The following is a 14,680-nucleotide window of genomic DNA, read 5'->3' as shown; positions in this document are numbered from 1 at the left end:
ATCTCCGCAGCCTTCCGGAAGACATTGTCTCGGACCGAGGGTCCCAGTTCATTACACAGTTCTGGAGGTCCTTTTGCAATTCCCTCGGAATCAAAATCAGTTTGTCCTCAGCTTACCACCCTCAATCAAATGGTCAGATGGAAAGAACCAACCAATCCCTGGAACAATTCCTGCGCATCTATGTTTCCAAGTTCCATGATAACTGGTCCTCTCTCTTACCTTGGGCGGAGTTTGCTTATAACAATTCTTGCCATTCTGCAACACGTACATCTCCGTTCTTCTGCAATCTCTGGCTCCACCCGAAAGCGAACTCTTTCTCTTCTGCTGTTACCATTGGTGAACCCGGGAAACCTACTTTTACATCCCGGTTAAAGTCCGTCTGGAAAAAGGTGCATTCTGACCTACGTCAATCTTCTCTCAGATCTAAATCATCCTTCGCTGATCGTCATCGTGCGCCGTGCTTATTAAAAGTGGGAGATCGTGTATGGTTGTCTACACGAAACATCAAAATGAGGCAACCCTGCAGGAAACTCGGTCCCCGATTCATTGGACCATTTATGATTGAAAAAAAGTGAACCCAGTGGCATTCAGACTTAAACTTCCACCTTCTTTAAAAATTCCCTGCATCTTCCATTGCTCTCTTCTGAAAAAGGCTGTTGCTCCTAGCAAAGCTCAATCAACCTTCCTCTGCTTGTGAATGGAGACCGTGAGTTCATCGTTGAAGAAAATCTGAACTGAAGAAAAGTTCAAGGTCAGGGCCAGTTCTTAGTCCTTTGGAAGAGTTACGGCCCAGAAGAGCGATGTTGGATACCACAGAAGCGTCTCCATGCTGAGAGACTCATTGAGGAATTTTTAAAGAAATTTCCCACGAAGCCTGGATGTTGGGGTTCCTTGACCCCTCCTCAAGGGGGGGTACAGTTAGTAGTCGCGGCGGCCGGTGGCACCGCCACAACACTCGGCTTGCCCCTGCTGGCGTCCCGGACGTTGCTATGACGACCATGATGTCACTTCCGTTTTTTTCGTCCCGATTGCCTGGGCAACAACTGGGACGCTCGGAGTTCCCTGCTGCTGCGCCCGGCCAGCTGTCTAACAGCCGGGAGCGTGCGCGCAGCTCTGTTAAGGAATTCATGGCTAATTAGATATTAGGCAGCTGGGTACTCTGTTCCCCATTGGCTGGCAGTGCCAGTGTTAATTAGGTAGTCCTGGGAGCACCTCCAGGACTCCCCTCTGATTGGTCACCTGTACTATTTAAGGCAGTGAGGTCTGAGCCTCATTGCCGGTTATAGCGTTCTGCCTCAGTACTACTACCTGCTCCTGTGTTTTGATTGGTGTTTAAACCTTGGATTGCTTTCACGTGTATGACCTCTGCCTGTACCCGGACTCTGAACCATTGCCTGTGACCCTGACCTTCTGCCTGTACCCGGTCGCTGAACCAGTGCTTGTGACCCTGACCCTGCTGGTATCTGACATCTCCACTGGTGCTCTGTCCAGTCCGCAGATCTCTGGCCTATCCTACTCTGTGCATTACCTCCTGTACCTGTGCGCCGCCGTGTAAGCATAAACTTGTACTACTCTGAGAATAAGTCCTGGGGGCATCCGAGTACCTATGAGCGTAATCAGTCTCTACGGGAAAGGCGGCTGCTAAAGGTGAAGACCTCTTCCCCTTGTTCTACAAGTTTATGCCGCACTGGTGACCATAACAGTATGTCCTAGAGACCAATGGCTGGTTACTCCACCTCACGTCAGACACAGAGACCAGCAGCTGGTTACTCCACCTCATGTCACACACAGAGGCCAGGGGCTGGATACTCCACCTCATGTCACACATAGAGGCCAGGGGCTGGTTACTCCACCTCATGTCACACACACAGACCAGGGGCTGGTTACTCCACCTCATGTCACACATAGAGGCCAGGGGCTGGTTACTCCACCTCATGTCACACATAGAGGCCAGGGGCTGGTTACTCCACCTCATGTCACACAGACCAGGGTCTGGTTACTCCACCTCATGTCACACACAGACCAGGGGCTGGTTACTCCACCACATGTCACACACACACAGAGACCAGGGGCTGGTTACTCCACCACATGTCACACACACACACACACACACAGACCAGGGGCTGGTTACTCCACCACATGTCACACACACAGACCAGGGGCTGGTTACTCCACCACATGTCACACACAGACCAGGGGCTGGTTACTCCACCTCATGTCACACACACAGACCAGGGTCTGGTTACTCCACCACATGTCACACACAGACCAGGGGCTGGTTACTCCACCACATGTCACACACACAGAGACCAGGGGCTGGTTACTCCACCACATGTCACACACAGACCAGGGTCTGGTTACTCCACCTCATGTCACACATAGAGGCCAGGGTCTGGTTACTCCACCTCATGTCACACATAGAGGCCAGGGTCTGGTTACTCCACCTCATGTCACACATAGAGGCCAGGGGCTGGTTACTCCACCACATGTCACACACAGACCAGCAGCTGGTTACTCCACCTCATGTCACACACAGACCAGGGTCTGGTTACTCCACCATATGTCACACACACAGACCAGGGGCTGGTTACTCCACCACATGTCACACACACAGAGACCAGGGGCTGGTTACTCCACCTCATGTCACACACAGACCAGGGGCTGGTTACTCCACCACATGTCACACACACAAAGGCCAGGGGCTGGTTACTCCACCACATGTCACACACACACAGACCAGGGGCTGGTTACTCCACCACATGTCACACACACAGAGACCAGGGGCTGGTTACTCCACCTCATGTCACACACAGACCAGGGGCTGGTTACTCCACCTCATGTCACACACAGACCAGGGGCTGGTTACTCCACCTCATGTCACACACAGACCAGGGGCTGGTTACTCCACCACATGTCACACACAGAGGCCAGGGGCTGGTTACTCCACCACATGTCACACACAGACCAGGGGCTGGTTACTCCACCACGTCACACACAGACCAGGGGCTGGTTACTCCACCACATGTCACACACAGACCAGGGGCTGGTTACTCCACCACATGTCACACACAGACCAGGGGCTGGTTACTCCACCACATGTCACACACAGACCAGGGGCTGGTTACTCCACCACATGTCACACACAGACCAGGGGCTGGTTACTCCACCACATGTCACACACAGACCAGGGGCTGGTTACTCCACCACATGTCACACACACACACAGAGACCAGCAGCTGGTTACTCCACCACATGTCACACACAGACCAGGGGCTGGTTACTCCACCACATGACAGGAGATGACAGGACTCCATTTCCCAGAATTCCCGGCGCTGCCGGCTGCCTGTGGGGATTATGGGGGATGTAGTTCTCGCTCTGTGCACTCAGTACCGCGTCCCGCCGCCAGGGGGAGAGCTCGGGCGGACTCTCCCGGTTGACACTTCCGGTTCCGGGGAGAGCTGACGGCGGCTGCTGAGAGTTCCGGTGTCTCCTGGTGCCCCCAGCTCACTGCCCGGGCCCCGTCATGATGTCTCTCCTGTCCCGGCTGCTGGACTGGTTCCGCTCCCTCTTCTGGAAGGAGGAGATGGAGCTCACCCTGGTGGGGCTGCAGCACTCGGGGAAGACCACCTTCGTCAATGTCATAGCGGTGAGACGGGCACTACAAGTCCCAGCAGGCTGGGTTATATGGCCTCTGTTATGAGGCACAGATGTATGTCATTATATATAGAACTACAAGTCCCAGCATGCTGGGTTATATGGTCTCTGTTATTAGGCACAGATGTATGTCATTATATATAGAACTACAAGTCTCAGCATGCTGGGTTATATGGTCTCTGTTATTAGGCACAGATGTATGTCATTATATATAGAACTACAAGTCCCAGCAGGCTGGGTTATATGGCCTCTGTTATTAGGCACAGATGTATGTCATTATATTGTAGAATCACAAGTCCCAGCATGCTGGTCTTATGTGAGTCTTATGAAGCCCACGTCAGTCACTACATTATAGAACTACAAGTCCCAGCATGCTTGACATAAGTAAGTGAGTCTTATGAAGCACTGTCATGCTCGCCGCATATTTTTTCCTTCATCAGCCTCTATGAGGATGACTGTTATATATGGTTAGATTATTTATAGTTTATATTGTTATCATATTGGATCAACTTGCAGCTTAGGTTAAGTGAATCAATGATAACTTACTATCCCAGTGCAACCTGCCCGCCCTGGCCATAATACCTATATATTCATCAGGGGGGAAATGGAAGTTTATTTGTAAATAGCCGGAATGACAATTGGGACTGGTCGAGGTAACAAGCAGTGTTGCCCATAGCAAGCAACCAACAATATTTAACTAGAAACTCAGAGCAGGGATCTGGTTGGTTGCTCTGGTAACACCATCTTTTTCCTTTGAACTGGTCTCCATAAATATCCTCCATAGTTTTCTATCCTAGAGCGTATATCTGTGTGTAACTTGTCGGTGCCTCAGCTCCTCACTTTTCACTTTTGCTTGTGTTCCCCTCGGTGTCTATCGGGTTTCTCATAGACCAGGGATCTTACATTGTCATTTCCTAGCAGCTCTGCCTATTCTGCAGGAAATATGTGACAATATCGTCACTCAAATCATGAGTGTATTGGAGATTTAAATAGAGACACTTGAGATTTTCAGATTGCTTGGCTGAAAGAACAGGTTTTCTTTGTGTATCGGACCCAGCTCTTCTTTCCTAGGTAATTACAGTGCTCGCTGTTGAGTGTAATCCTGTCCACCCATATAAGTATATTCTCTCATGTACAAGTGCAGAAGAGAACAGGCTATTGCCTATGGTGCAATCAAGACACCTAGTCACCGCAGAAGAACATATAAAATGTAATATGTTCTATGGCCCAGAGACGGCTACATTGTAGTTCATCAGGAAGTCCGTAGACCTGTCCCAGATTGCATCGAGTCTCACTGCAAAGGTTTGGCGCTGTAACAGTGAGGCGAATCAGGATGGTACCAGGCTGTCACTGTACTAAAGAACTTAGTCTCAATTTTGATCAAAGTTTTGCTGCCTTGTCCTCGACACAAGACCGATAAGTAGAGCGATGATAATGATAATGCAGACAGTTGTCCTGGGACCAGGGGTAGGAGAATTGTGCTGAAGAGCAGGACTGTGGGTGGATATGTGCTAAGGGCATGGTTAGGCCCAGCAATGTACACGCTTGTGTTTCCACATGGGGACTTTCACAATGTTGAGCTCTATGGCAAAACTGCAGAGAGGTTCCTCTTTTCCTGTAGTTAATTCTGTTTCTCTACTATTTTTTTATGCACGTTAATGTTTTATATTACAGACACTTAAAATGGGTACAGTGCCCCCCCCCCAATTAAAGGTTGTGCACCCCTGTTTTAAAGTAATTGCTCATCACATACATTTTAATAGATATTAAATGGGTCTTTTTTAAAGCATAAAAGTCTACAAAATACATTCAGTAGATTATTAGACATTATGGTTTTCACCTTCCCCAATTTGGAGAGGCGGCCTGCTAGCCAGAAACTGCTGTAACTTACTTACTGGATGTTTCCTAGTGCACAGCAGCCAGGCCTAACCTGTCATATTTTAAGGATAGTCACACATGGGCTGATCACGTCCAGTTAGTCCACATGTATGAGCGGCTGGATCATAGCGCGTCTGGGGCCTGTCGGTGTGTATAATTTAGGTACATCACAGTCAGGGTGATGATCACCCTATGAACTGGGCTCTTTGTTCATCATATGTATTTATATTGTAACATTCATATTTGTCTTATGTCTAATTCCCCCAGTCAGGTCAATTTAGTGAGGACATGATACCAACTGTTGGATTCAACATGCGTAAAGTGACAAAAGGGAATGTCACTATAAAGGTGAGTGAATGCTAAAGAAAATAATATTCTTATTATTATCGTAGATTTGTAAGACGCCACAGTGCTCCGCAGCGCCGTACAGTAGGGAAAACAGTACATACATTATTGAAACTCAAACACACAACAAAGTTATGTGACGGTGTTCCTTTCCTACAAGTTACCAATGCTGTTCCCCTCCCAACTGATACCTTGCACACATTCACAGACAAGACTTTGCAGCACAAACGTGAGAAAATCAATATTGCATACAGCCATGAAAGAGAATATAGAACCTGTATTATGGGCAGCCCACCCTATCGCTTTTCCCTACCCAGATTATCTAATGCATTTTAAATAGTAAGGCTGACAAAATTTAAATACACCAACTCTTCAAAATTTCATGAGATTTCATGCCGCAACACAGCGGCATCAACATTGAAGGGAAACAAACAAAGTGTTTGTGTGTACAGTTCGCTTATATTATTTTTTTGGGGGTTATCTGCGTTAATTCACATTAACGAGGCCTTAAGAATACGTCGAATGGCTGATTTTAACACCATGGGGTAAATGTATCAAGCTGTAAGTTTCTGGCAGGTTTGAAAAGTGGAGATGTTGCCTATAGAAATCAATCAGAATCTAGTTATCATTTATTTAGTACATTTGACAAAGTGACAGCTAGAATCTGCGCCGGAAACTTGCAGCTTGATACATTTGCTCCCATGTGTGTGAGGCCTGGTCAAGTTATATGAGAGCAATATTTAAAATGATACCAGTCCTGAACATATATCTCATGTTATAAAAGTTTATTTCTTGTCTGTACAAGTTCCCTTATTGTGTGTCTGTCTTGTAATGTGCGATAGTGTGATAGGTGTATATCTGGGTGTCTTTTTCCATCTGAGTATTTCTGGGATCTTCTTTCCCCTGCAGATATGGGATATAGGCGGACAGCCGCGGTTTCGCAGTATGTGGGAGCGCTACTGTCGGGGCGTCAATGCAATAGTGTAAGTTTTTCCTGCACAACCTACTTCAGAATTAAGGTACACACTTGTACAGTTATTTTACTAGTTTTCAACAAAAGATCCGTCCACAAACTAGCCAAAGCTGCCGACACATATCATTTGCATTATGTACAATCACATGAATATACAATGCAGGTATTTTATATCTGGATGCAGTAAAAGAGATTTCGGAGCAGCAAGAAAGATCCCCCCCCCCCCATGGATACGTCACTGCAGAATGTGTCCAGTACACTTTATTGAAGTGTCATTATTACCTTCTACTGATTGGCTTCTTGTGCTATCTTAGACTGAAGGCTCTGCAGCCCCTGAATACTGTGTAATACATAGATTTGGTTAATATCTTCCCTTCCCTTCCACTCCTTCCGCCCCACCACCGGCGAGGAAGTCCACTCTATTATTTCATCCTCCCCCCCCCCCCAACTACCTGTCCCCTGGATCCCATCACCTCCCACCTTCTTCGCTCCCTTTCCCCCACCACTTGCTCCCACCTCGCTCACCTCTTTAATCTTTCCCTCTCCACCGGCATCTTCCCCTCCTCCTTCAAACATGTTCTCGTATCCCCCATCCTTAAGAAACCTAATCTTGACCCTACTTCTCCCTCTAACTATCGCCCCATTTCACTTCTCCCCTTTGCCTCCAAAATCCTCGAGAGGCTCGTCTGCAGCCGTCTTTCCTCCTACCTTTCCGAACACTACCTCCTTGATCCCCTCCAGTCTGGTTTCCGCCCCCTTCACTCCACTGAAACGGCCCTAGCTAAAGTCACCAACGATCTCCTCTCTGCTAAAGCCAGGGGCCACTTCTCCCTTCTCATCCTCCTCGACCTGTCTGCAGCCTTCGACACCGTCGACCACCCCCTCCTCCTCCACACCCTATAGTCCTTTGGCCTCTCCGGCCCTGTCCTGTCCTGGTTCACCTCGTACCTTGCTGACCGATCCTTCTCCGTCACCACATCTGGTTCTCTCTCCCCCCCGTCCTCCCTTCCAGTCGGGGTCCCTCAGGGCTCCGTCCTGGGACCCCTACTCTTCTCTCTATACACCTCTTCCCTGGGTGAACTCATCAGCTCCTATGGCCTCAACTACCACCTCTATGCTGACGACACTCAACTATACCTCTCCTCACCTGATCTCTCTCCCTCCCTCCTCTCTAGGGTGTCCGCCTGCCTCTCTGCCATCTCCTCCTGGATGTCCTCTCGATTCCTCAAACTCAACCTCGCCAAAACAGAACTCATAGTCTTTCCTCCCTCTCATACCTCGCCCCCTGCTGACCTCGCTATCACTGTCGACAACACCTCTATCTCCCCTGTCCCCCAACTTCGCTGCCTCGGGGTCATCCTCGACTCCTCTCTCTCCTTCGGCCCCCACATTCTCTCTCTCGCGAAATCCTGCCGCTTCCAGCTGCGTAACATCACTCGCATCCGGCCCTTCCTCTCCCAGGATGCCACCAAATGTCTTATTCACTCTCTGATCATCTCCCGCTTGGACTACTGCAACCTCCTCCTTACTGGCCTGCCCCAATCTCATCTCGCTCCCCTTCGATCTGTTCTTAACGCAGCCGCTAGGCTTATCTTCCTTTCTCGCCACTCCGCGTCTGTCTCCCCCCTCTACCTATCCCTTCACTGGCTCCCCTTCCCCTTCAGAATCCTCTTCAAGCTCCTCACTCTTACATACAAGGCCCTCGCCAACTCCACTGCACCCTACATCTCCACCCTCCTCTCTATTCATGCTCCTTCCCGCCCTCTCCAATCAGCCAATGACCGTCGCCTCTCTTCTCCCCTGATCACCTCCTCCCATGCGCGTATCCAAGACTTCGCCCGCGCTGCCCCCCTCCACTGGAACAAGCTCCCTACCTCTATCAGAACCTGCCCTAATCTGTCCAGTTTCAAACGGGCTCTAAAAACCCACCTTTTTCTTAAAGCCTTCCAGTCTCCCACTTAACTCCCTACCTGATCTTCTGCCTCTTCCCCTTCACTCCCCTTCCCTTATCCTCCTTCTCTCCCTCCCTCGTGTCTCTCTGTCTGTCTACCCCACCCCTTAGATTGTACGCTCCTTCGAGCAGGGTCATCTCTCCTCCTGTCTTCACTTTAACTCTGCTCTCCAGCTACCTTGCCCTCCTCCTCCCCGTTCCCTCTTGCTCCCTCCTCTCCTCTCTGGGGGTTTCCCTGCCCTCCGTGCCCTCTTGGGCTCCGCCGTATGCGGGACCTTCCCCTCTCCCCGCCCCTCTAGCTGTGCTTTGAGATCTCGGAGTTACTGTGCATTTTGTTTACTGTATCGTGCTGTCTCACCTGTATTGTACTTGTTTGTCCCTGTACGGCGCTACGGATACCTAGTGGCGCCCTATAAATAAAAATCAATAATAATAATAATATCAGACTGTTTATTTCTCTACAGCTACATGGTGGACGCGGCAGACAGGGAGAAGATAGAGGCATCTCGCAATGAACTACATAACCTCCTGGATAAACCCCAGTTACAGGGTATCCCGGTATGTGAACACTAAAATACAAATTTGACATTTTTACATATACATTATATCATCATGGATCAGGATGAAAGATATTTGAGGGAACGTTTTAATGAGGAGAAAGATTCTTTATCTGCGCACAGCACACATCCTGTCTGTAAGCTAACGGTCAGACGCTCAGCCTGTCTCTCTGCAGCTGCTGATAACAGAGAACAATAGTTCACACTCGGCTACATTATACGTATAAAACAAATGCTTTTTATATTTTAGTTTACAATAAGCTGTATTTTTAAATACCAGTGACGTATGGATCATAGGCGTTTACTAAACTGACATCAGGAGAAAGATTTATTTGTTTAGATTTGAACCTAGGACAGGTTTATGGAAGAGGATATGAATTTAAAATGATTTCCCTGCACTATCCCTTGATCGCTGGCTGTAGTCTAGCATCAGGTAATGTCAGTGCATGACTCCACTGATTGGCTGATGAATTTCAGCCAATCAGTTTAGACAAGGGAGGCAAACACATGGCAAATTCATCACCACAACCACTGAGGCTTGTGATGTACAAAGTATTTGCATAGTGATAGAACAACGCAGCTCAGATGTGGTGTTGTAATATTTTTGATACATTTCTTTTTGTCAATGTTCTAATTCTACAATACCAGTGACTAGTTAATTATTTAAGACTACTGTTATTTAAGTGAACTTAACTTAATAATATAATATAATAATTAACTCTTAATATAAATAAAATAAAACAAGAACAGTGCATACAAATCCTAATCTTTGTGTAGGTTTAATTAAATTGAGAGTTAATTAAAGCAACGGCTTTCTGTTACTAGCTGATAACGTGCATTGCAGTAGCTGGGTGGGATTTCCTTGCTCAGATATATAATAATGAGATTGCTTTGTGTTACAAAATGTAATTCTTTGTTTCAGGTCCTGGTTCTTGGGAACAAGCGAGATCTACCCAGTGCATTGGATGAGAAGCAGCTGATCGAGAAAATGTATTTATTAATGAATAGGAAGTGTATTAGTGCTGATCTCATTGTATGTGCTCACATTACACATCCACGTTATATTTTAATAATTTCATGGAAATGTTCTTTTACTTTTAAACACACCTGGGTTAAAGAGAATCTTACATTTTACATTGTGCTTCTATGTGTTGTGCATTGATTCCATGCTGCTCCTGCTCGATCTCTGTCTAATTTGGCCACACACGTAGGACATTGGCCGGGAGTAATCGGTACACAAGCGGATAGGTTATCTTCCAACAGCATTCACCAACGCGTCTGATTACGACCTGATCAGGGTATTTTTTTCGGCCAATTGCCTGATGTCGCTGCCATTATTGTTAGAGCTACTACTGTTTGTATAAGTTGTTGCTTTTTTCTCTGTTACTTTTGAGAGTTCTGCAAACAATAAGTAGAGCTCAGCAACTTAGTACCCTTCCATTTTTTGCCTTCTCCTCCCCAGAAATCCTTTTATCTTCTTCCAGTTCTTACTGTTAATCAACTGAGGTGGGATAATCCTCTCACAATACAGTAGCTTGGGGGAGTGACCTAAGGTATATGTGTGACATCATTATGGATGGATGTGATGTCATTGGGGGTCGTGACCTTGTCCGGAGAGCCCTGAAAGTGACAGAGCAGGCAGAGAGGGGGCAGACAACTCAGAGAGATAACAAAACCCTGTGCTAGACAAGAAAAGAATCCATTTTTAACTTTTAATTTTATTGACAGCATTGATTGTAAACAGACCATGCCCTGTATTTAAAAGCATTATTTAAAAAAAATTAAAAAAGTAGTGTGTCTTACAGAGGTTGGGTTGCAGCAAAGATTATTCGTTGACCTTACGTGCAATATGTATTTGTCTGATGGTGTTTTCCCTCCTTACTTACACCAAGTGTTGTCCAGACTGTTGGTGTTTATGATCATGATACTAATGTTTTTTCTACCCAGGCACCTGTCACTGATCCAGGACAGAGAAATCTGCTGCTATTCCATTTCCTGCAAAGAGAAGGATAACATAGGTAAGATCCGCAGGGGGTTGTGTGTTTTACTGAGTGTTTGTGCTGTGAAATCTCACTCCCAGACCTCTCTATCCCCAGATATCACTTTACAGTGGCTCATCCAGCATTCCAAGTCACGCCGTAGCTAAAGGGCTTTGTAACATTAACTGCTGCTATGTTTTATGGAATGTGCCCTCCCTGCTCTGCCCCAAGGACGTGCTCTTCATCTCCTGGTCCTGCCCTTCACACTGCGAATGTGCAAGCGGAGGACGTACCATCCTTCCAATGTACTGTACATCCGAGGATGCGCTGTTACTTGTTCTCCACCAGGGGTCGCACCTTCCTGTTCCTGCTCTACTTTGGGAAGCTTCCATTGGCCGCTAAGAGAACTTTCCCCGTTTTAGGGATTACACTATCCCCCAACCTCACCCCTCGAAATATAGGCTCTCCCCTGCAACAAACTACTGTCCTCTTCTGTAATCTGCACCCATTATAAATCTGCTTTCCATTCCATTGGGTAAATGTATCAAGCTGCAAGTGTCTGATTCTAGTTATCATTTATTTAGTACATTCTGCAAAAGCTACAATCTGATTTTACACTTTTCAAACCCGCCGGAAACTCGCAGCTTCAAACATTTATCCCCTGAACTCCAAACCTGGACAATCCCCATATTTTCCTTCCCATGAAGACCACTCGTACACCTCCTTACTGCATGAAAACCATAATGCTTTAATTCCTCAGAGACCTTCTCTTCTCGCTGCACTTTAGGACAAGGTCCTCAGGTCTAAGCACTCTTCTGATTCCTCATATTACTACTATTGAATGTTGCCTTTCCCTCCACTCACAAGTGTGCCTTCATGTCCACTCTCTCCCGTACACATTTGTTGCTGTCGTGTCCCTACAACTTTAAACAAACTCTTGAATTGTCCCAAATGAGCGATCCTATCTGTGACACAGCCACACTGAAGCCAGGACGTGTGGAGACAACTCGGAGACCGCCCATTATCATACAGGTGTCGCCTTTGCTAAATTGTGGATTTTAACTGTGACGCTTTCCTGTACCTTTGGTTCACTCTCAAAGATAACAACCAGAAAGTGACGTCCTGTGATTGAAACGGAGAAGCCAAATCAGTGCGGGGTACAGAAGCAGTGAGGACCCCTTGGGACGGGCGGCCCAAAAGTCTACCTGTCGTTATGTGCCGGCCATGTGAAATACTTTGTACAGTGCTGGACTTTGGTGCACGACATCAGTACGTCAGATCTTGCTGCTGGTTTAAATCTGAGCATTTGACCCAATGTCTGAGTGCTGGGGCCAATGTGAAAGATCAGCGTCTCTACTCCAGCAGCTTGCTCTACTTCAGCCTCTTACTTCAGACTTTGTTACATTGCAGAATATCACACAGCCCTCGGTACGCAGAGCAATTACCACCAGGAGATAGAGTTCTCGAACTTCAGAAATATTCCTTTTATCCTTCCACGTGGTACGCAGAGAGGGGCTGCATCTCCTGTACAGGAGCCCTGTCCAGCTTCCATTGTCCATTCCCGGCACTTGTGTATTGCCCGTACAAGAGCCCGGTACGTCTCCCCTCCGACACTCGGATGTGTTTGCAACACTAGCTGCTGCTGCGGTACTCGGAGCCCATGCTTTAGCTCACTATACGCTGCTGCTATTCACATTTTCTTTTGCCTTTTGCTTGTGCCTAACATTGTAGAAACCTGAGAGTAATAGAAGATCTCCACAGAACCAGGACACTGCTTCTCCCTGGCTTTCCTATAACACATCCATCTCATACCCCATACATCTAGAACTTATGGGTAATCCCTGCTTGAACACAGGTGAGTTACTGCGTAAAGGGATTTTATTTCCAATTTCAGACACTTCATTTGATTGGCTTGTGCACACTTCCTGCAGCGTTTGCTAGCCAATCATTGCTTTGACTCTAGCTTCCTCCGGCAGCGTTACACATTGTTGTTGTCCTTGGTTACGACACAAAGCTACTCTCAGAGTACAGTTGTATCCGATGCAGAGAGCACAGCAGTGATGTGTTGTATCTCAGGGCAATGGCCGTAAACAACTCTGCCTGATGATATAAAGACAGTTTTGTAAAATTTGCAGGATGGCATTTGCAGCTTGACAGATTGTCTGAAGGTGGAAAGCCCTTGAAGCAGGTATACCAAGAACACTGCTAAGGAGTGTTGTACTGTGTAACACTTAGCCCTTTACTGGTATTGTAACATGGTGAAACTATCATGCGTGCTGTAACCAGCGGCAACCAATCAGAGCTTGACTTTTATCGATTGAAGTAGAGCAAATGCTGGATTAGTTGCTGTAGGTTAGAGTGCATTTGTACTGTGTGCACTTTATTTAAGTCCTTTGGTGCCTTATGTTTACCACTACTTAGGTCTAATTCTCTGTCTACTGTAACGCCTCAGATCTCTTCTAGAGATTGAGATCGGAGGAACCTCTTTCTCACTTAAGATTGGGATGTCCAATATTGACCCCCGTGTTCATTCACAGCCCCATTGTGGCTGGTCAGACATCCTTGTCTTAGGGGCTAAGCAGTCTGCTGCCCTCTGCTACTGGTACATCAGACCCTCTCCCTCTGGCTTCGCCATCATGTCCCCTCCTTGGTTCTGTGGACGTCCGCTGCTGCATGTAGATCATCTCCGTCTACCTTGTAAATAGACAAATTGATTTTTAGTGAATGTTCTGCATCTCCCCCACCGCCCCTTACAACGTGCTAACCTGTAAGGGGGTTTATAGGCTATTTTAACTGTACAGAACGTTTGTTTCTAAATGGAAAGCTTGTATGTGTTTTATTTATGGCAATGATGATGTTAAATCCATTCTTCAGCTGAGAGTCTGCACACTGGTGAGTTGTAGATGAAAATTAAACTTGTAGAAGTCGATACATTCGTGCCTGGTCTTTCTATGGAACATGTTCTATTCATTTTTGTGTGTGTAGTAAATATATATATATATATATATATATATATATATATATATATATATATATATATTTAGTGTGTGGAGCAGGGGATTAAAATTAATCTAAAAAGTTGATGTACAGACACATTACACGACATACATGTTTATATGGTATAATGATTATGTGCCTTTAGACCATGTTATACCAATGGGTGTGCTGCACTAAATAATACACCTCTGTGAATGCAATGATATTTTTATATAGCTTCTTGCTGGTAACAAGTGTTGGAGGCATTGACCTATTTTGGGTTGTAATAGAGCAGTCACCAAGGATTTCTGTAGCATATAAAGAACTTGGATCATATACTAAGCATTTGGATAAAAGACACAAGCCC

General features: G+C 46.6%; 1 protein-coding gene across 1 annotated transcript; it reads left to right on the top strand.

Annotated features, from left to right (window-relative positions):
- The first annotated feature begins 3,417 nt into the window (after positions 1-3,417).
- ARL8B (ARF like GTPase 8B) lies at positions 3,418-14,266 on the top strand. Its single transcript, XM_075183747.1, has 7 exons — positions 3,418-3,646; positions 5,800-5,880; positions 6,787-6,860; positions 9,266-9,359; positions 10,281-10,348; positions 11,306-11,376; positions 11,455-14,266. The coding sequence occupies exons 1-7, from the start codon at positions 3,524-3,526 to the stop codon at positions 11,502-11,504; spliced, it is 561 nt and encodes a 186-aa protein (XP_075039848.1). The 5' UTR covers positions 3,418-3,523; the 3' UTR covers positions 11,505-14,266.
- The last annotated feature ends 414 nt before the right edge of the window (positions 14,267-14,680 follow it).

The sequence above is a fragment of the Mixophyes fleayi genome, chromosome 8, assembly GCF_038048845.1.
Source record: "Mixophyes fleayi isolate aMixFle1 chromosome 8, aMixFle1.hap1, whole genome shotgun sequence".
In the NCBI taxonomy this organism is placed as follows: Eukaryota; Metazoa; Chordata; class Amphibia; order Anura; family Limnodynastidae; genus Mixophyes; species Mixophyes fleayi.
The sequence above is the reverse complement of the archived record's forward strand: the minus strand, read 5'-3'. Positions and strand labels throughout refer to the sequence as shown.